Source organism: Scomber scombrus, chromosome 17 (assembly GCF_963691925.1).
Source record: "Scomber scombrus chromosome 17, fScoSco1.1, whole genome shotgun sequence".
NCBI lineage: Eukaryota > Metazoa > Chordata > Actinopteri > Scombriformes > Scombridae > Scomber > Scomber scombrus.
The window spans coordinates 16,090,868-16,112,500 of NC_084986.1; the positions used below are offsets into that span (position 1 = coordinate 16,090,868).

A 21,633-nucleotide genomic window follows, 5' to 3' on the forward strand; every position below is an offset into this window, starting at 1 on the left:
GCAGAGAAAAAACCCTCTGCAGCTCAAATAGCATTTACCCATAGTCCCCCTTTGTAAAAGACACTGTAAAACTGTTGACAGTACACATGCACTGCAAACAAAGTTAATAATGATTCTTCCTGCTTTAAATGAGTTTTTGATCCAGGGAGGCTTTACATTTGGAATTTGTTTAGTATTATTATATTTGTAAAACCTTTAAGTAAGAGGTATCTACAAATATGTTATGTCATTGTCATTTATTGTCCTTATGGACTATTATCATTATATATCATGGAGTTAGAGAAACTTTGAAGTTTCTATGTAATTTTCTGCTCTAGCATTAGCATTTGCAGTATTTGCTACACTCATACTATACTTTAAATACTATACTAGAGAGGCTATTGTGGGGTTAGGGTAGCGTATACTGTATATATACTGTAGCATATAATTTGATCAGGCATCTTGCTGATTGTATTCCTCTGTTTGTGTTTTTCATTTTCACTGCTATTCATAGTGTATATGAGGGTGCCGCCCAATAAAGCACCAGGAGCTTGGGCATTATATCCAGACTCCTGTATTCATTTGAATGGAGTTTGGCTTACAGCTGAATTGTGTACCTATGCACACACGCAAGGAGAGCAGTACAACTTCCTATCTAATCATTACAGCATGTTTGCCTGTCTGCCTGCAAGTTTGCCTGTGTGTTCAATTGCTTACAATCATTGAAAGTTGGTAAAGTCTTCGATTCAGTCTGAGCTTGAAACGATGGAGAGTAATTTCCCACAAAGGCGTGACGGAAACAACAGACTGAACTAATCATAAGGTGTAATTAGATAACATGACCTGAGAGGGCAACACAATTTGAAATTCTCTGAGATCACGGCACACAAGGCAGCTGGTGCGACTGGGTGTGATCAAGGAGGAGAACTGTTCTTCATGACCAGCATTCCTCAAAACATCATAATTGGTATAAATGTAATGCCAGAGGGAAGACAAAGGTTAAGTCATCTGTTTGTATTTGAAACATACACCATCCAGCTGCAAATGATATGAGCACCATCTAGTGTTAAAGGGACATTTTGGCAGTTTTTATGTGAATGCCCAAACAGCGGTGCTGTTAAATGTAGTCAATTGAAGAAAATTATTCCTTAGTGCGTGCTATATTGACCAAGAAAGCTGAGTTTTTCTGAGTTGAGAGTCAGCTGTGCTGGCTGAGCCTACATGTACCAAGATGCATTGCTTGCAATTTCAGAGGACAAAGTTAGCAGCTTTATATGTCTTTACTGTAACATATTTCTTCAGTGAGTCTGAATATTTTGTACTTTTGTGCAAGGATTATAAAACAAACTGCTTGCTGGAGTCAGTGAGACTCACATTTTACTGTCTTTGAAGGCATCACTACCAATATAACCTGTCATTTTTTCTTGACAAGTATATCACTGGGCATGTCAAATGATAGAGCTGGTGCTGGAAGAACTGCAGATTCTGCAGCTGTGCCCCAGAGACACAGAGAACATTGAAAACAACTGCATTTTTAGATTGCCTTGATGATTTACTGATGCTCTAGATGTACATGACCAAACTATATATTATATAACTCAACTACAATTATTTACTCCACTTGTCTTGACGTAATGGCAGACTTGGAATAGTTGAAGATGCTTCATAATGTTTTAAGGACACAAAAATAAGATCAATGTTACCTTTTCTCTTATTTAAGGTGAGAAAAAGAATGAACATTTACTGAGCATGTTGTCAAGAATCTATATAAAACTCTGAAAGGCAATAATTATTCTTAAAAAAAGAAAAGAAAAAAAGGCTCACTCATTGAACTCTGTCCACTGAGTGAACTACGCAGGCTTTCCACAGAACCGCCGGCCTTCAGCTTGGGCTTTTCCAGAGAGTCAGTGTCAGGCTGAGGGGACTGTGGAGAACCAGGAGCTCCATCTGGACTGGACTGGAAAACGGAAACAGAGGCAGAGATATAGATGGGTAATGAAAGGACATAAGCGAAAGACACAAAGGAAATGTTGTGCAGTTAAGAGATAAATAATTAAGTTAGATAATTAAAATACAATTTTACCCATGAATTTATAAAAGTAAGTAAGTTATAAAAGGAAAGATATTTTCATCAACCTTCTCATTTAAAGAACCACAAAGATGTTTGAGCTTCACTTTGCAGAATGATGTACGTGCAGAGTTAGACACTGGAAGGCTGTTTTCACATTCTACTACTGAAGGGGATCTGTTCCTTCCTTAAAGTTTAAGACCTATTTAAAAGTATGATTTTGTGATATCACATAGTTCGGAAGTCAATCCTGGCCCAGTATATCACTCACAAAAGTGCGAAAATGTGTAGCCTCCAGTGCATGTATACTGAGAATGGACTTTTCAGAGAAGTAGGAGACTACTTGCACCCAGCAGTTAAACAAATATTGTTGAAACAACAACTGTTGCATTCTTATATTCTGGAGTACATGTATTAGCTTATTTGATGGCAAAATCATACCAGGCACACAATATTGCTCCAAGCGGAGAATAGTTTGATATGCATTAAAACATAATTTTCCTGGTCAACAGACCATATTCTCTGGTGACATCAAGTTGCACTAGTAGTTGCACTCAAAGTGTCCATCCAATACAATCATTATGAATTTAACAATCCTGTTTCTCTGCCTGTCCTATAAAACCTCAAACCTTTTTTTCTATAGCTGATAGCATACTGGTTTTTGGGCCCAACAACCTGTTTCAGCATTAATTATATCAAATTGTGGAAGTAAAAATACTATTTCAATCGACCATCAAAGTGGTGTGTTGATAAAGGTCAGTTAGTGATTTTGCTTGAATTAGTAATAACTGGATAAAATCCAAAGATCTCTTCTAAAGTTAAGAAAGCCTTGAATGGTGATACATAACACACTGTATTCTACAATGACTGTACATGTTTTCCTTGTGTCAGTAATCCACTAGGTGGCATTGTGGCCTCTCTAAAATTACCAGCATTGGAACATTCTGAAAGGGCAGTTATTTTTCTGTTTTTTTTTTGTTTTTTTTTGCTCTTTCCTAACCAATGGCTCCATGACTTGTGCCAGGACATGTAGGTCACAGTGTTGAGACCACCATGATGATCATGGTTTATTGGACATGAATGACACATTCTGCAGGGTGACATAAAACTGTAGGTCTGGACAGGCCACTGGTAAAGCTACTGGATGCCCAGAAAAATTAGGCCAGTGCAGATGAGATAGCCATTATACATTCTCACACTTTAGTTCTCCATTTCCTAAGAGCTAGCCTGGGGGAGACTTGCATCACTCCATGAGCTCAGCATGAAGCACACACTCCACCCTACACACTGGGCCCAGGGAGAGCATAGCAGAGAAAGAAATCCAAATGTGTGTGTATGTGTGTGTTTTAGTGCTCTATGTTTATTCTGTAACTAACACAAATACTCCCACCCACTCACTGCCTGTGGACAGAAGATGTGGCTTATACTGCAAAACATTCTCTAAATGTTTGCAGAACTCGAGGAGTTTCCATTTCTTTACAGCTGTGGCTCACTGTTTTGAGGATAAAAGACAAAATGTGTCGATTTGAGAGACCATTTATGTGTTGGCTGCCTCCATTTTAAATAAAGTTGAGGTTCAACTTTGTTTATACATACCTCATTTTCCCTAACATCAAGGGGAACTGTAACTGAACTGTGTCATTCAATCTTATCTCAACAAATACAGAATTCAAAAACTGTGCCCATGTGTGTTTTTGTGTGGGTCCAAGTGTGTTTATGTCTAACCTGCTCAGACAAGGAACTGCTGTACTTCTTGGACATACGTTTCCTCATTGTCTCCTTGACCGACTTCACCTTCTTACCCAGCGAGATCCGAGACGTAGTGGGGGATTTGACCACTTCTCTGTATATAGCCTCCTGTTCTTTATTCTGTGATATTACAGAAGAAAGGGGGTGGAATATAACAGAAAGAAGCAAAAGAGAAAGATGAGGAGAGATGTGGATGATGCAGTAGAGATTGAAAAGGAGGAGACATAGGGCAGAGAGATCACAAAAACAAAGATAAAAACAGAGGAGAAAAGGTGATTTAGTGTGACAAAAGAGTTCAGCTTGCACTTTCTATAGTCTCTTCTGATTTTACAAGCCGCCAGCACTTACATTGGCCTCTGAACCTGTGTTGACCACATGGAGCGACCGGTTGGACAGGTCAAAGCCCCCGAAGCTGCACGTTCTCTGTAGGGAGGGGCCAAAACACAATCAAATGAGTCACATTCAAAAGATTACGTAATGGTGACTCCCCATCCACACCCACCGAGGGGTTAACTCTCAATGATTCATGCTTGGCACAACACAGGCAGCAGTTTGATTAATGTACATGGTAATATGGTTTGCATATATGTAGGGGCATGATGTCATATGGGACTGTGGACAGCCAACAGACATGATGTAACACAAATTATTATATGAGATTCTCTTTAAATTTGCGAGAGTTCTCAGGAAAATGAGCTTTTATATCAACCGTGGAGAGCACATAGTCAACTCCAAAATGTGGCTCATTTGCTTTAAAACTTTAATCCCTGGAGAAAATGGCTCTTGATGTGGCCAAATGTATATATTGTCCTTGTAGGACTAAACATGCATGTAGTGCAGCCCAGACTGATGCAAGTCATCTTGTGGTTAATTATGAGAAATGTAAAACTGGGCTTGCTATACAAACATGCACAACACATAGGTTGGTTGCTTAGAGCTGACAATATGTTTTCCTCATCAGAAACATTTTCAGACACAGTAAATTGTTTCTGCTGAGAGGACGGGGTGATATGGGGGTCATTTTTCTTGACTTTAGAGGTAGGGTAGACACAAAGGGGGAACTATGACATGAGAGGAAAAGGAGATCCAGAATCTTATCACTAAACTGCCTGAATTTTTGAATCTTCCCTAAGCTCTGCTGTAGGTCACACACAAACATGTAGACACAGACGTGCACATAGGCATCTGCCAAGAACACTCAGTTCAAGTGAGACCCTTGATGGTTTTTCTCCTCGGCTTCAAATCCATTGCTTCTAACTACTAAACTCCCATGAACCCTCGACGAAGATCCTCCAAGTGAGAAGGCATTGCACATTAAGAAAATAGTTTTTATATTAGATGTCCACAGCTGCAGTCCACATCACAACTTCCCAGAAAAAAAGCACAGTTTGGTGAACAAACATGTTTGAAGAGACGTCCCAAAAACAACTCTGAATGTGATGGCGATGTTCGATGAAATGTACATGCACCCAGAAAAAAATGTCTGTCAAAGATAATCATAAGGAAAAAAAAAAATTAACGCAAAAAAATCACATCTGCAACCATAGAGGCACGGGCCAAAAAAGAACACGAAAAGCCACAACAGAAAAAAAGTGGATTTGAAGATTTTTTAGGATGAGAACGACCTCACTAGTACACGATAGGATTCAGGTACCCTCAAAGCTGCAGGATAGCTCTACTACTGTATATCACCACCTGAAAAAAGTGTCCCTACTTGTGTTAATATATGTTATATGTGGGAAAATATGAAATATATGAAAACAGTCTGGTTATATTGCAAGTAACTCACTTGGAGTTACTTGCAATATAACCAGACTGTTTTCATGCTGGATTTCATGACAAAGTAAATAACTGGAGTTATACATTCACTATCGTATTATTAAGTATAAGTCCATCTAGTTTCACCTTTTATTCATATACTATGCATTACAAGATCAACTTCAATGGTGATGAGTGTAAAAAGCATTCAGTCGTTTAAGATGACTTAATAAGCCATTCATTAAACAATGCCTTTGAGGCTGTGCAGTTCTAAGGATGAGCAGCTCCGAGCTTGTACACAACTCGGCTACCCACAGGGATCAGTGTGACTGTGGAAGTGCGCATGTTCTCCAGAGATCTGACATTTATAAAAGGCACTTATAAAACCTCAGCTGTAACTTAACCTCCCATGTGGGGCACTGCACATTCCACAATCATTTCATATACAGCCATAATAAAGACGGTTTGAAGCCAAAGGCATTCACTTAAAGGTCACAGAAGATGACATTCCTCTGAGGGAAGTAATGCCAGCCCTTAAAATTTGCAATACATGTGCACAGCTGCAATACTTTGATGTGGATATCTTTCTTGTCTTACACAGATGTAACTTGAAGACAATTGACTTGTCATGTCTCTTGCATGTGTATGTTTGCTGTACCTAGCTATAATCTCTGAGCTATTATGCAACTTTGAAGTACGCAGAGTCCTGCTCACACGATGTTGTCGATGGTCTGAACTCACAGACTTCTGCTGGATGCGTAAGAGCACACGCTTGGTGCAGCGGTCCACGCTGGCCGCCCACTTCCTGTCCGCCTCACGGTCCTCCTCCAATAGACAGCGCCGCTCAGCGCGGCTGAGGGTTACTGGACGAACCAGTTGGGCCCAGTTGAGGTGACCGTATAGGCTCCGCTCTACCACATAGGTGATGTTCAGCTCACTGACTGCTGTTCGACCACGCAACCTGCGTGAGGGGAACACCCAACCCCCTCCCCCACTTCCAAAACCTTTTGATTTAGCTACATCACAGCGGACAGGGGAGGAGGGGGTGACAGACAAAGGGGAGACAGGGGTCTTGGTGTTGCGCGAGCGTTGGTACAGAAGGTGCTTGGTTGAGTAAGCATAGTTGGGGTCAGGTTTCCTATGTGTCCAGCTGCCAAGGTGCCGGTTGGCAGGTTGATGTTTGGGGCTCCCTTGGGGACCATCATCCAAGGAGATCAGGAGGTGGGACTGGGCATGGGGTTTGGGGCGAGGTTTGGTGAGGCCATAGAAGGCATAGAGGGCCTCGTTGTTACTTACCCCATGGGAGATGGAGCTCAGGGCCTTCCGCATTTCGCTGTCAGTCGTGGAGCGTGACAGTTTCCCCTCGTCGTCAAATCCACAGCCATCCAGCTCTGAGAAGGAGGAGCCACTACCTCCCACACCGGAGCCTCCAAGGCCCCCGGAGCCAACTGGTGCTCTCCTGGGCGGGCGGATGAGACCGTGGGCACTGGAAGACTTACTGAAGGTTTTGACCAACTTGTGTCCAGACCAGGTGTCCAGGCTGCTGGAGGAAGGGGAGGTGGTCAGACTGTCTGTATCTCCATCCAGAGAGAGTTGATCCTGGGTGAGGGAGGGCAGAGAGGCCTCCGGGTGCAACAGGGGCTTCTTCAGGACCCCTGTATACAGAGCTGTGTTGTCCTCACAGGTGGGAGGTGCTTCCAGATTCAGAAAATCTAAAGAAGCAGAGCACAAAAACATCAGATGGTTTGTTACTCAAGAGGATTTAGACATCAGATTGTGTACAGTCCCATGACCCATCTGTGGTTTTCCAAGCCACAGCTAGCCAGTAAAAATTTCCAAAGCACATTCTTAAATTCTGAGTATCAGGCAAAACCTGTGACAGACAATGTAAAACTATGGCAAAAAACCTTTCCTTTTAACATCAGGATATCAGATAATGAAGTCAGACAAATAGACACATGAACTTTAATTAATTGGTACAGTATAAACACATTACTGAAAGGTTCAAAATATCCTCCACTGTAAAAAATCAAATCAAATCAAAATTTTACATTTTCAGACAAGGGGTTAACAAACCTTCAGAACCATGTTTCTTGCCCTCCTCCACCTTAATGAGTTTTTTCCTGACCCGGCGTGTAGAGTTAACCAACTTGTGAAGTCGTTTGAACTTCACAGAGTCCTCTGATTGCTCATCATCTGACTGTTCGCGAGACTGGTGGGAGAGAAGGAAAGGGAAGGGATGATGTGTTTAAAGGGACAGACAGTCAATCACTTTTCAGCTGAACAAACCTTTTAAAAGACACAGGTAGGACAAATGGACACAATAAATCTGTAATTGTTTTGAATTGAATTAATATAAAAAGTAGCACAAAGAAATGGAACACAAACTTTGACAAATATACTTTTGAGGATGCTGTTATAATGCGAAAGACGGGAGCATTGTTTAGGATGAATTCAAAGTTAGTGAGGTGAGAAACGGAGGACTGGAGGGATGGCGGCACACTGCATTGTGGGAAGCACATTTTCGTAGTGAAAACAGAACAAAATGCATTGAAACAATGAACCACGTGACATATGAATCTGCATTACAATAAGCAATCTATTTGACGTGATGTTGCCTTCAAAGACAGTTTACTCCAGAGGAAATGGAAGGACACTGGTTGTATGTTATGGGTGTCACCATCTAAGTGTTTTCTCTCTATTGATGGCCACTGCATAGTCTGTGCAGTGGTAGTGGAGTGGAAAAGAGACAGGATAATGAAGTCACTAACAGTTTCATCACACACACATCCATGTCATATTCCCAAATCAGAGCACACACATATAAAGTGAAACTGTTCAAGCCGTATGTGTATATTTGTGTATGCGCAGTATTGCCATGTCCTCCTTGTGATGATGATGATGATGATGATGATGAGCTGAGATTTGGCATGGAGTTTGTCTGGCAGAAAACACTGTCATTATCATGGAACTCAAACAACTTAATTTTTTCTGTTTGCCAATGGTTTCCACAGCAACACCACCTCTCTGGTCTCACACTGCCAACTCCATGGTCGAGGTTGACTACATCGCATACAAAGAGACACACATGCACGCTCACATACACAACCTTAGACAGAGCAGGCCTTCAGGGCTCAGCTCTTTGTCTGATAATATTCAGACCCTATCCTGCAGCTCAGAGCTAAAAAAGCAGGAAACCACGTACTTGCTGTTGTTGAGTTTAGACCACAAGCCTGGCTCAGAGGCTGTTAACATACAGCAGGGATGATGTTACCAACTGTGGCTTGGTTGAAGCAAACCAATCTGACACTGTTCATAAATCCCTGATGGCACCACATCACCTAAGCAACATCGTGACCTTTGGATTCCTGTGTTACAAAACATTACCAATCATTACCAAGTTGGAAAAAACAACACATTATTCAGTGTGGCATTCTGCATTCACCCATCGTCAAAACCTCTTCACCACTTTCAGAGTGTTGCGATCAACTCTCAGATCGTCTATCATATTGGTCCAGCAAACCAGAGTGAGCTGGACTATACCCGTTCATTTGGCCTCTCACAAACTGCAGAAATAGGCTCTGAAAACCTATAATACCACTGTCCCTCAGCCCAAATCTCAGTGTCAATCCATTAACTGAACCACACAATTCTGGCTGAAGCGGGGACACCCTGGATGACACTAGAGTTTATTAGCTTCAGAGAACCTAGTGTAATAACAAGGCTGTGCCTGAGAGGATGGATAAAGGAGTAGAGAGGCTTTGAGAAGAGTGAGTCTACCAAAGGTTGGATTGGAATCCACGCCTGGATCTTGTTTCCTCTACAGGACCATTATTGAAAAGAATAAGAAACAGAGAGTCTCTTGTGAAGTAACTTTGTTCGTTGACATGTGAGGATAGCTATATGCATAAAAACACCCTGAGTAATTTCATAAGAATAAAATAAACATACAGTAGGGTCCAAAAGTCTAAGACCACTTTTCACTTTACTTGAATGGGAAAATTGTACTTTTGGACCCTACATTATGTCTCAAAAAGGAGAACAAAGGACATTTCTGTTCTATGTTGTTTATTGTTCTTCTTTTTGTGTGACACAGGGAGAAAAGGAATGGGGAATGACAAAGAGATGACAATATTTAAGTCCTAAGTCAGCCCTGAGGAACGCCATCCATGCAAATGACCAGATAAACAGGGGAAAAGAGACCCACACAAAGAAAGCCAAACATATGAGGCCATATATCAAGTAGGGCTGAAAGGCCGTCGCCTCCATCCAGGTCACAGGAACAAATCCATGGCCATAACTGCCATTTAACTTCACAAATTACTCTGAGGATCGTTCCCACAAGTTTGGAGGTGCAGTTAAACTCAGAAAACTACACAATACCATCATGATGGAACAACCTATAATCTCTATTTCCATTCCGTTGCATAAAACAGGACAATTTTAAAAGAATCAGTCTAATTCAGGCAGTTAAGTTCACTGATGTGCCTTAATACTTACCACCTCACATAGCACAGCAGAGTCCAATTTCCTGTCTTAACATCCAACAGGTTAGCATGAGCAAATCTTGCAAATCCATAATGTGCTGACCACAATGTCACACATGCATGATCCAAAATAATATCTGTATCCGTGTGCACATGCTGGCAGATACAGATGCAGCCTGTTAGTGAATTCAGCTCTGAGGAATGAGGGGCTGTTTGGAAATGCTGTGCCGCACAGCTTGCAGAGAAAAGGCGTGTTGTGCATGGAGAACAATCCCAGCATTTGAGCCCCTCTGACCCTGCCTTGGCCCCCACATCGCTAATGGCCAGGCTTGGAATGTGGGCTCCAATCGCCAAGGGAAGACAGACCGGAGAGACACAGCATCAGAGAAAGGCACAGAGAAGTCAAAGAATTGTGTATTGCAAAGATGTCAGCTACAAGCCTGTAATGTATATTCACATGTCTACATATAGCATGCAGACACACGCACAACTGTTAACTGTTTCAATTTGGGAGTGACCTAATTCCATTCATTAGAGGGGAGAACGGTTAGTACGTGACACCAATAGAGGCCCCAGCAGAGTCGAAATATTTCCTGAAGTGGCCAATTTTGGAACCCGGGGCAGGGGGAGATACAGAGTTCCCCCCTTTTCAAGGCCTGGGGGCAAGTGTGAAGTCTTTATCTTCTCTCTTTCTCTCCCTCGTTTCCTCTCTGCCTTCAACTCTTGCATTTGTTCACAGCCTCCAGAGCCAAGCTGTGCGTTCCTCTAAACAATGCTCCTTCAGTAACTCTTTCCCTTGTCTGTAAAACCTCCCCAATCGATCAATCTTCCTCTGACACTTCCTCTGCTGCTGGCAGCAGTAGGGTATGGGTGAGGATTAACTTACGCACAATTCAAACACGCACATCAAACAGCCCAACAGCTAGAAAGAACTTGGGCTGAGGTTAGAGATAGCATAATTAACCTATTTTTCCAATGAAAGGAAATCATCAATCATAACCCAGAAGAACAAATTAATAAGGCCCCTTTGATGATGTGAAAACAACTATTTGCATTAGTCTTTATTCAAAAACTGACTGATTCAATTCCAGTAAATGGTATGTAGATCTGATTTCCATGCATTTATAATGCAAACCATAAATTACTAATTTGAAGAGTCACAGGGGTGGCTCTGAATATGTACGCACATCTGTTACTGAAACTAATTTGTCCACTTTAAACATATTATGATACTGGAAATCAAAACCTGGTCAAAATCTAAGAAAATTTGTCTGAATGCTGTAGGGTCAACCTCTTATTTACCCACACCATGATTATGAAAATTGCAGCATGCAATCAGTTGCATGAAGTGGATAAGATTAAATGCAAGAGATTGTTTACAGAAAATGTCAGTGCTATTTATCTGGGAATTAGTAGCACAAAAATATTATTACTCGTTGAATTTGGATTTGCATGAATTCACATCCTGTAAAAAAATAAATAAAATGTGGGTCAATGTGATTCTATTCCCATATGATGCCATGAAATACTAAAGCTGCTGTGATCACCACATGTGGACTAACCTACATAAAAAAAAGAAATACATGCCAACATATGAAAACTCACACAAATGCAAGAAAAAGAGCTGACTGATTGTCCACGAACACCAAACTGCATCCAGCGGGACCCGATTGTCTGAGCTGAACAAACACGCAGCATCCTCAAAAGTTTCAACTCACTCAAAAGAGACTTGGGAGGCTCGGAGGCTTTGTCCCCAAAGATCACAGCTGAAAAAAAACACTAAAGCCTGTGTTGCCTCAGAGTGGAGGGTTTGGGTGGATTTTGGAATTTTTCCATAAAACTATATCCTTGTCACTACAGCAGCCAATTATAACTTTGTTGGGAATTATTTCTTATCCAGTTATCAGGATAGGATTGCACTGATGAATAAAATAGGAAGAAGACCAGCAATTTATTGCACTTATCTCAGTGGTAACCCAAGAAAAAAAATTCACAGATGTAACACCTGCAATATTATGATGCACATAACATGTATGCGCAAATGTGGATATATTGCTGTTTGGCCAATGAATGAAGAGCAGAGTGATAAGGGTAGATAAGGGAGGGAAGAAGAGAGTAAGGCAACATGAAAGTTGAGTGAAGGTTTATGCTATTGCACATAAAAATGCCCAAAATGGTAAGTCTGTGTCAATGTCCGGCTGTGGATTGTACTCAAAGCAGACATCAAGCTAGTTTCTAGTCATTTACATTTGGATTAAGACAAACACACACACACACACACACACACACACCCATACACGCACATTGATACGATAATGGATATTTACATCAAAACCTTGTTGGCTGAAATATCAAACTGAAGAGGTGAGAGTGTTGAGAGGAGGGGTAAACGGGACAGTTTAGGGTTTTGGGGGTGGGAGGGAGAAGGGTGGGGTGTACTTACGTTGCAGTTTGAGGACTGGTTTAGATTGGCTGCAGATCCATCAGTCCACTCTGCAGTGTCAGTACTGCTGGACTGTCTGCTGCGCTCATACTCCTTCAGCTACATGGAGAAGAAGAGTTTAGAGAGGCAGAGGAACAGGGCAGGGCCACCCACTCTCACCCAGCATGCTACGTCTCTCTGGACGGATAGACATCGACAGTGTGCATTCACAGGGCATGTATACAGACAGACAGACATGCACACAGACAGAAGGACTCAACCAGTGATGTAGTGGTAAAGACTAAAAATAAAAAATATACTGTAGCCTAAGGTTGGTCATCAAAGTAAAAACCTCCATTATATTGTAAGCATTATGAAGCATTATGTGTTTAAGTCCCTATACCCCCACTAAGTAAATTGCCTTTTTTTTTTAAATATATGTGGTATGACTTTTTGTCATGAAGATTTATGTCTGCGTTTCCAAAAAGACATAAAGCTTAGAGCATAAATCTTTACTAATAGAAAAGGGGACTGCAGATTCAATTTCTATTGCATTTGTGGTCCACTACATCCCTGGACACAAACTATACACCACTGTATTGACAAAACTAGAAACCGATATAATGCTATTGGTCAGTGATGCACAGAACACACTATGTAAAGACACACAAGCACAACAACAGGTCGAAACAGCTATCCACAAAGGCTGATAATTGATTTGTTTGTCTAAGTGTAAATAATATAAGAGAGAAACTGAGATCAGGCAAGAGAAAATTGAAATTTTTGGGAAAAAATGAATAGAGAGATAATTAACATCTGCCTTGTGGAGAGCAATCCAGCACTCAAAAGCTGCTGGACAGTCATGCCACCCATGAGCAAGGCATTATAAAAAGTTATTGATGGGAGAAAAGGACAGAAGATATAAGAAGGATTGGTAGGAAAATAGAAGATATAAAGAAGGAACAATCAACAAAAACTGACTGAAAATCAGCTGAAAAAGAAAGAAGTTTAAAGAAAAGCCAAATGTATATCCACCATATCCACCTAGAGAGAAAAAAACCACAAAGCACCAAAAAAGCCCCAGCAGATGGGGCTATTGAGTTACCATGACCATCACCCCGCAAATATGAACCAAGCAACACACCCACACACACTCCAAGAGATCACACCCTAAAAAATCCCCAGACTCTTGAACCTAAGGAAGCATCACTGGTCCGGAGTTTGTGTTTGTGTGTATATAAAGAGGACAATGCAAGATTCAAATGTGGGGCCTCGTAGTGGTTAGTAAGAGTGAGTCATTTTAGTAAGCCAGAGCTATGGTGGGAGTATGGAGCAGAAGGGGGACAAGGCTAATCCAGGATGAAGTGATGAGATCTGGGGTTTCAAGGGAGACTAAAGACCGGCTGTCCTAAGGGTAGGGATTGGGTGGGATCAGGAAATGGGGTTTAAAGAAATGAGGCAGGAAGTCTATGGGGCTTCCTACCCGAGCGAGTGCTTCTTCTACGGTGATCATCTTCTCTTTCACCATCATCATCAGCTGAATTCGCTCCTCATCACTCATGGTGATCTCACTGGCCACATACCCAATGTCCTCTCCTGAAGGGGGCAAAGAGCAAAAAGCACAAGGTCAGATGTGTTGCAAGAACTCTATAGCAAATCAGATCTTAAAAATAGTACCACACAAACCTTTGGATGTCTGCCGCATGACAGGCTTGTGCTGAGACTTGCGGAAGTTCTGCCAGAAAGATTTGTTCTTCTTCTTATTGTCCCATTTACCTAAAAGAGGGCAGGTTCAACCAGATAGAGTTAGAATACACCTGATACTCAACTAAATTCAATATTCTGACTATCATAAAAATACATAAAAGATATTGTTTCTGGATACTCTTCTCAGCAGACTAACATTATTCAGTAAATCCATGTGTATTAATTTATCTCAATAATAAAGTATCAGCCTTACACAAATATTTGCTATCTTTCAATTTAACCACAAGGATTGTTATAGTAAATATATTAAGGCAGCACAGAAGACTTATATTACCTCCAAATCCATCTTCAGAGCTGAATTTGTGCAGGGACATTCTAGAGAAAAGAAGCAAAGACAGAAAACATCAACATTAGAAAAAGGCAAACCTTCATTCTTGTTTCCCCACAAACAACATCGTCAGTCTCACTTCAAAGTTCATGAGTGTACATTTGTTGGCAAGGGGGGCTGCAATTCTGTCTGTTCACCACTTGGTGTCAGTGGTGGTTCTTGAGTGATAGTGAACCAGGCTCCTGAGGCTTGAGAGGGAAAAGGACGGGAGGAGGAGAGGAGATGAAAGGAGGTGAGAGGAGAGGATGAAGGCAATTGGAACAATTTAAAAGCGCCAAATAAAGTAGAAGGTCAACTGGACAGGGGAGAGAGAGGACAACCAATGAAAGTGAAGAGGACAGGGTAAAGAGGGAAAGTATGGAATAGAGGAGTAGAAGAACAGAGGGAGAGGGGAGTGAGTGGAGGAGGAAGAGGAAAAAAACCACAGGGCAGACTCAGCCTGTTTGTGTTTCCACTTCCCTCCACAGGATAGACAGTCACGAGGAAGACAGAGAGAAAAGAAGGAGAAGAGGGAGAGAAGGCATACGAAAGGGAGAGATGGAAAATAACAGAGTAAAACAAATCCTGACATATCTATAAACCTTCCAAAATAACCAGAACTAAAGGGGAGAAAATAACAACTCAAAGGCTCCTTGTGACACATGAATTGCCCTCAGCTTCCAATCAAGCCATCTATGAGCAGCCTCACCCTATTTTCTATGTTAGGCAGGGGATGTCTCTCTCTTGTTCTAAGGAAGATGAGAAACCACATCAATGGCAATTTATTTCTGTCTTTTTTATATGTAAAATCACTGGGGGAGGGGGGTGAGCTTCAGCTGTTCATGTTCAAAAATGCTGGCGAAGACCTCACAGTCACAGAATAAGAGACTGTTTTCAGATTGGCCTAAGTACGAGGGTAAAGAAGTGAAGCTTCAGGACGGATTATGTATTTTTATACAGGTCCTACAGGTGTGTATGTGTGTAGGAGTGACAATGTGAGGTAGTGGCTACACACTGTAAGCACTCCACATCCTTTCAATTATCTCAGAATAAAAGGAATATACAGTGGGAATAGGCGGCAAATGAGAGATAAGAGCTACAAAGATAAGACCCTAAGTGATTTATAAAGAAAATCTCACTGTAAAAGGCACAACTGTCTTTTAATATTTCTACTTGCACAGATTCACACACCAACACACTCTTAACATTTGAGTCTGTCGCACATGGGCATATACATGTTGAGATATGCACAGAGACAGGTGGCTGTCTGTGAAGCAATGTAAAAGTTTGTTACAGGATTAAAACAGGACGAACAAGCCACCTCCCTCTCTAGTGAATGAATGTGTGTGTGTATATAGTATGTGTGCATGTGTGTACATATGTTGTTCAGACATGGCAGCCCTCTCTTGGTGCAATGGGAAATCTTCACACAGCTTAAAGCCTGGCTACCATGGCAACATAATGAGATGCTAATTGAATGGAGGCCTGTATGGTTTGCTCCTCTGCTCATCCCCCTCTCAGATAGGCTAGGGCCAAAGCTAATGCTAATAGAACTTACTCAATAGAAGCTTGTCTGTGCCAGCGCTGCCCCCTTCCTCCATGCTCTATAAATTAACCTCCCGTGCAGTGCGCATATGCATGCACTCACACACATCCATGTGCTCACACACTTAAGTAGAGCCTGAATGTCTGAATGAGTGTGTCAGTCCAGGCATTGTGTGGCTAGGCAACTTAATTGGTTTAACCTTAAATCTTTGGCATGCCTTTCTATTTCAATTCTGCTCTTTGCATTGAGTAGGGGACATTTAACTGCTTTTTTATCTCATTAGCATATGCAGCTAACTTTTTAATTTAGGCACAATATAAAAGAGAGTCTTAACTTTGGCTGAACCTATGTGGGATAGGTGAAAGTTGTTTTTCATAATAAATGTGTATTGTGAATACAGTGCTCAACAGTACACACTGTTTTTACAGTAAAAACTGGCTTAAGCTATGTGTGCACTGCAATGTTCAGTCAGTCAAAATGATATGTCTGACAGTGTTTTCCAAGCCTGTGTCATTTTCAAAATGATAACCTGTGAATGAGGTTCCACCTTGGTGTGTTATAGCTATGGGTTTGTTTAAAACACATGGTACAACTGCAAAGATGTATGAAACAGTAACGAGCCTGTGGCTAGTCAACATCAGAAAAAGAAAGGATGAGTGAATAATTGACAACTGTGTAGGCAGCTATCATATGATACAGTATGAATCACAGGTCTAGAAAAAGCTCCTATCCTGTGTGACAGAGCTGCTGCTGTCAAGGAAACATGATGAGGCAGCATGTAGCAAGATTTGGATACAGAGCTGTGCATCTCCATTTTTGCTTCTTACCCACAGTTTTTACTGTACTCGGAGCAGATCACATACAACATGTGGAGTGTATGGTGACAGTATTTTTTTTTTTTTACAGGCCTGGCCACCTGGAGTGAGGTGATCTCCGGTGTTTAAGTAGAGACAATGAAAGGCAGCAACCCCTTGTTACAGTGGCAGTGTCCACAGGAAGAACAGCGGGATGACCTCTTTAGGGGTCATGGAAGAGGTCAGAGGTCACATGGAAGGGGAAGACACTGATCATATGGCAGGAAAATAAAAATAAAACACAAAAAACTGAACATGCCTGCGTATGCCTTTGTGTATACGTCATTATTGTCCTGACAACACACGCTGTCTACTTTGTCATCCACTCTCTGGAGCAAGCAACAGTTCCATGAGGGCTGCAGTACTTGGCAAGTGGTAAACAAGCTGCCAATGTAGTTTTCCAACACAGTACTGTTTTTCTAAACAGATTCTTCACATGGCATGGCTCACGCTTTTATCTGATTATTAGTTGTGTAAGAGGGGCTTCCAGTGGTACAACTGCCTATACATTTTTTTTCTCACAAACCCTGTTAGAGTCAGTAATCACCTATTCATGTCTTGTGTCCGCGCACATGTATGCTTTCATCAAGATCTCCATTTTACCTCTCTTGTTAACCTCACTGATAAGCTTGCAGCCCCCTCTCTGCAACAATACCCAACAATCAATCAACTTGCAAAACAGGAAGTCCCCATCTTGAACCCTCGAGCCTTCTGAGAGCACTCTGTCATCACGGCTGTTGCATACCAGGCATTATAGGAGCTGTGCCCACCTCCTGCCAACAAAGTGACAAGGAGGAACACAGACAGAGGCAGTGGTGCAGCCCGAGATGAAGTCTGGGTAATCTCCTCTGGGTGCTATTGTCCTGCAGAGAGGTGATGATGGGGGTATCCGTGTCTGTGCGCGCATGCCTCTTGTGAGGCTGTGGGGATTGTTTTTGAGAAATGAAGGGGGCTTGTCTATCAGTCTGCCTGCACATCATAAATCACTCTACCTGAAACCCATTCACCAAGGTGGAAAGTGGACAATAGGCAATATAATAGAGAACAGAGCGGGGTTGGATAAGAGAGGACGGGCTATCTGTGAAAGATGGATTACAAACATGAAAAGGTTTCTGTGGTCAGTGGAGGGGTTTTGAGGGGGGAGGAGGAATTTTGTCCTAAAACATAGCATAAAACCTATATAAATTAGGTTAAATAGATAAAAGAGATATGAATCTCCTCATATCTAACTTTCACACTCACAAATTAAGATTGGGGCTTTGTAAGAGAAGAACGAGAGGAAGACAGGTGAATGCAGAGCTGCTCCATTAGATACTAACTGAAGATAAAAGGTGATTCCAGGTCTGTACGTTTCTGTGAGAAGAAATGTGAGGAAAAACAGCATTTGAGGCACAAGACATAGAAAGAAAGCAGACTGACAGGAAGAAGAGAGAGCAAAGTACAGTTAGGGCCTTTTGCTGGGCCTCTCTCTCTCTAACAGCAGAGAGACGTCATTTGAAATTTGGCATCTGGTTCCCATCATCCTCAGCATTTGTCTGTGCAACATATACAGCCATGGGAGAAGAGATCATGTCTGTGGTATGTGCTTCCTCTGCCGCACGTGGTTGTCACGTGAACATGACAATTCCACTGGGGGTCACACAGGGGTGATAGTCAGAAAGATATAATGTTTTGTTAAGAAAAAATAGAAATAAAGGGGAAATTATTTCTCAACCAGAATAAGACTTTAGCCCTGGCATGCTTGCCATTGGGATTTGCCTAATTTTCTCTCATCTCTTCTTCACCAAATCTTGTCTTATTTTCAACATTTACTTTCATTTGTGTGCGATGGGAGTGAATTTGATGCAGTTTGACAGCAGATAATTTGCCAACCAATTTAAAAGGGCTTCAAGTGTGTAACAGTGATCTCATACATGGTGGGTCATGGTAGAGAAATGTCATCCAACACAAAATACAGTGTAACACGCACTTTGTGTTACAGGAACCAGTGAAAAGGAACCCCACCCATGACCGGTCCCACTCTGCTCTTTCGTTCAAGCTCCTTTTGCCGTAATCATGGGGCCATCACCCTCTCGGTTTCCCCCTCTCCCCTGCTGGACACAAAGGCAGGAAGGAAGCACGGCCAGCCAGAAAAGAGAGAATGGCTGCTGGGCTGAGCAGGTCAGTCGGAGGAAGCAAGTCAGTGGTTTTCCTTTAACTACAGCAGGGATGTGACCAAGGGAGCTTAGTACACCAACTAGGGGTCATAAGTGTGACATCTATGAATGAAGGGGTTTATTTACCTAATATGTGTATGTAATGTTTTATCAATCAAGATGTTTTTATAATCACAACTGTTGCAATTTGTTCAGGGAAAATGAGAAAATATCTACAGTAGGTGCAAATTTAACAGAAGGCGGCATACAGTGAGTGGGCTTCATTTCGTGAATTAATCTGACATCCTCTTGATATACTTTTTCAATTCACTTTAACTTTTTTCTGAACAACATTCCTTCTTATACTGTTGACATATTACACTGTAATACTGTAAAAAGGCTTGTGTATGTGTGCCTGTCTCAGTAAATCAGTATTTTCATGTACATCTATTCAGCCAAAATCACCTGGGTGAACTGCTCTCTCGCACACCATCACACTCATCCATGAAGTTTTCCCCGGGGCCAAGGTCAGTGACCTTCTGTACAAGCCATCACATGAGGGATCTATCAATCACACGAGCTTCATCTGGAGGTGCATATATTTCCATTTGTAGCCCTCCATCTCTAGCTGCGAACATGCAGCGAGGCTAAGTGTGATCCATGATTTTGTGTGCAGGCATGTACGGTTTGATGCTATCCAGACACATGCGCTGCACATTGTTTTGACATGCAACAGACACATATTTCCATCCAAGCGCATTTCATGGTTCCACACTGGCTGTGGTCACATGTTACAGGGATGAACTGGAAGGGAGGGGGAAAAAAATAACTTACTTTCTGTCTGTTTCTGGAGTGGACACTTCACTGCTGAAGCCTAATGACTCCTGAGGACAGGGAGAAAGAGACAGGTGTGAGATTTAGTGAAAGTTTGTGTAAAATTGACAAAGTGAAGCTACTTTTTTGTAGATTAAGATTTGTTGTGTGCATAGGGTCTTTTCATACCTGGATCTCAGTGCGGAGCTGCAGAGAGGTGCTGCTTGGGTCCTGTTTCTCCTGAGAGAGAAAAAATAAGGTCATGTGTCAATGTCAGAGATCACTTAATAACATAATAGCATAAATGAACTGTGAACACACAAAACTGAGAAGAATCAAGAGGTAAAACAAGTTCTCTGTATGGAGAAAATAGGTCAGTTGACTACAGAAACAGTGCCCTCATGTGGGTAAGATGTTCTAAGGTCAGGTTCAGGTAGACACACCTACATATCAGTGAAAACAAACACAAGCACGTGTGTGCACACCGCCGACCCACCCATACATAGCTCAACAAGCAAAGTCTTGCCTCAGGTAACCAAACCAGCAATACCTGTTTTAATAGCCTTTCAAAATCATTAGGCAAGGTGGTGTAGCCTACTGGAGTCTTCTTTTTCTAAGCAGCACAAGAACTGATAAAAGCACCTATGTAACTGGCACCATGAATTCAACTGTGCGATTACAGTGTTGCTAGTATGCTCCTGCCTCAACCCAAGAAAACACCTGCTGGTTCATCTCAAATTTTTAGAACATACCATATTTGTCAAGCTGAAATGGCAGCAAACAAGGACATACTACATGGAAAAGAGAAATCCAGACAGGGCAAAGCTTTGGTCATCAATTAGAGGAACACAGCACAATTTATAACCTCTCTTCACATCCAAACCGTTTTTGAGCCTCTCCAGGACACACTCTGTCAGGCCTGTGGTTGTTCTCATCATGGCATATCCAGATACAGGTGTGCCTAAGCCAAAATGTTCCTACAGACATGTGGACTAAACAATCACAACAAGTCTGCAACTTAGATTTCAACCTGCAGCATGCGACTATTTAAAGTCAATACACAGCCTCAAGGGACTGGTTGAACGCATTGTTCCTTGGCTTTGTGTTATGTTGTGCTTTTAAACTCACACAGAGGAGATTACCTAACTCCCTGTACCCTTTTCAAATGGACTAAGAATACACAGGTCAGCATATATACTTAGGGTTACCACCATTGCCGTGGCATTTTTAAATGTGCAGTGGTCCATTCCATACTCATTGCACAAGGATAGGTATGTTATTGTCCATGATCCTTTAAATCTTTTGACACGAGCTAGAGGGTGGGTGCTGGCAAAATGCAAACAAGTAAATTGTGACTTATTAAATATTTGTGAAACAGTAATGCACACATGTGGCAAGCTTGACAATACTATAGGTATGCAGACAATATAGGGCATGGGAATGAGTCCTTCAAATGTTATATTAAGGGAAACCATTTTTTGATGATGTCTTTGCTTTTCTACATTGTGGGCCATTTTAGAGGAAGTGTTTACATCATGATATTGCTAATATTCATTGGGCTGCAATAAGAGGGGAAAACATTACCCAAGACCATGTTCCCATTTCTACTTTCTGTCTGGCTCTTAATATATTTAGAATGGCCAGATTTACAGGAAATCTCTTATAATGCAGACATTGTACATAATGGATGTTAATAACACAAACTCAATGAATATCTATATGATATATATGGGATACAGTACGATATG

The 21,633-nt window shown here is 41.6% G+C and overlaps 1 protein-coding gene across 1 annotated transcript in view; it reads right to left on the minus strand.

Annotated features, from left to right (window-relative positions):
- LOC133997363 (SAM and SH3 domain-containing protein 1-like) overlaps window positions 1–21,633 on the minus strand; it is a 51,202-nt gene that overhangs the window by 12,058 nt on the left and 17,511 nt on the right. The window contains exons 2-12 of the mRNA XM_062436940.1: window positions 20,075–20,125; window positions 19,907–19,956; window positions 14,505–14,545; window positions 14,150–14,239; window positions 13,947–14,059; window positions 12,485–12,583; window positions 7,631–7,766; window positions 6,851–7,266; window positions 4,145–4,219; window positions 3,773–3,916; window positions 1,804–1,936 (exon numbers count right to left, since the gene is read on the minus strand). Of these exons, the coding sequence (XP_062292924.1) occupies window positions 1,804–1,936; window positions 3,773–3,916; window positions 4,145–4,219; window positions 6,851–7,266; window positions 7,631–7,766; window positions 12,485–12,583; window positions 13,947–14,059; window positions 14,150–14,239; window positions 14,505–14,545; window positions 19,907–19,956; window positions 20,075–20,125 (1,348 nt within the window). The remainder of the gene's footprint in view (window positions 1–1,803; window positions 1,937–3,772; window positions 3,917–4,144; window positions 4,220–6,850; window positions 7,267–7,630; window positions 7,767–12,484; window positions 12,584–13,946; window positions 14,060–14,149; window positions 14,240–14,504; window positions 14,546–19,906; window positions 19,957–20,074; window positions 20,126–21,633) is intronic.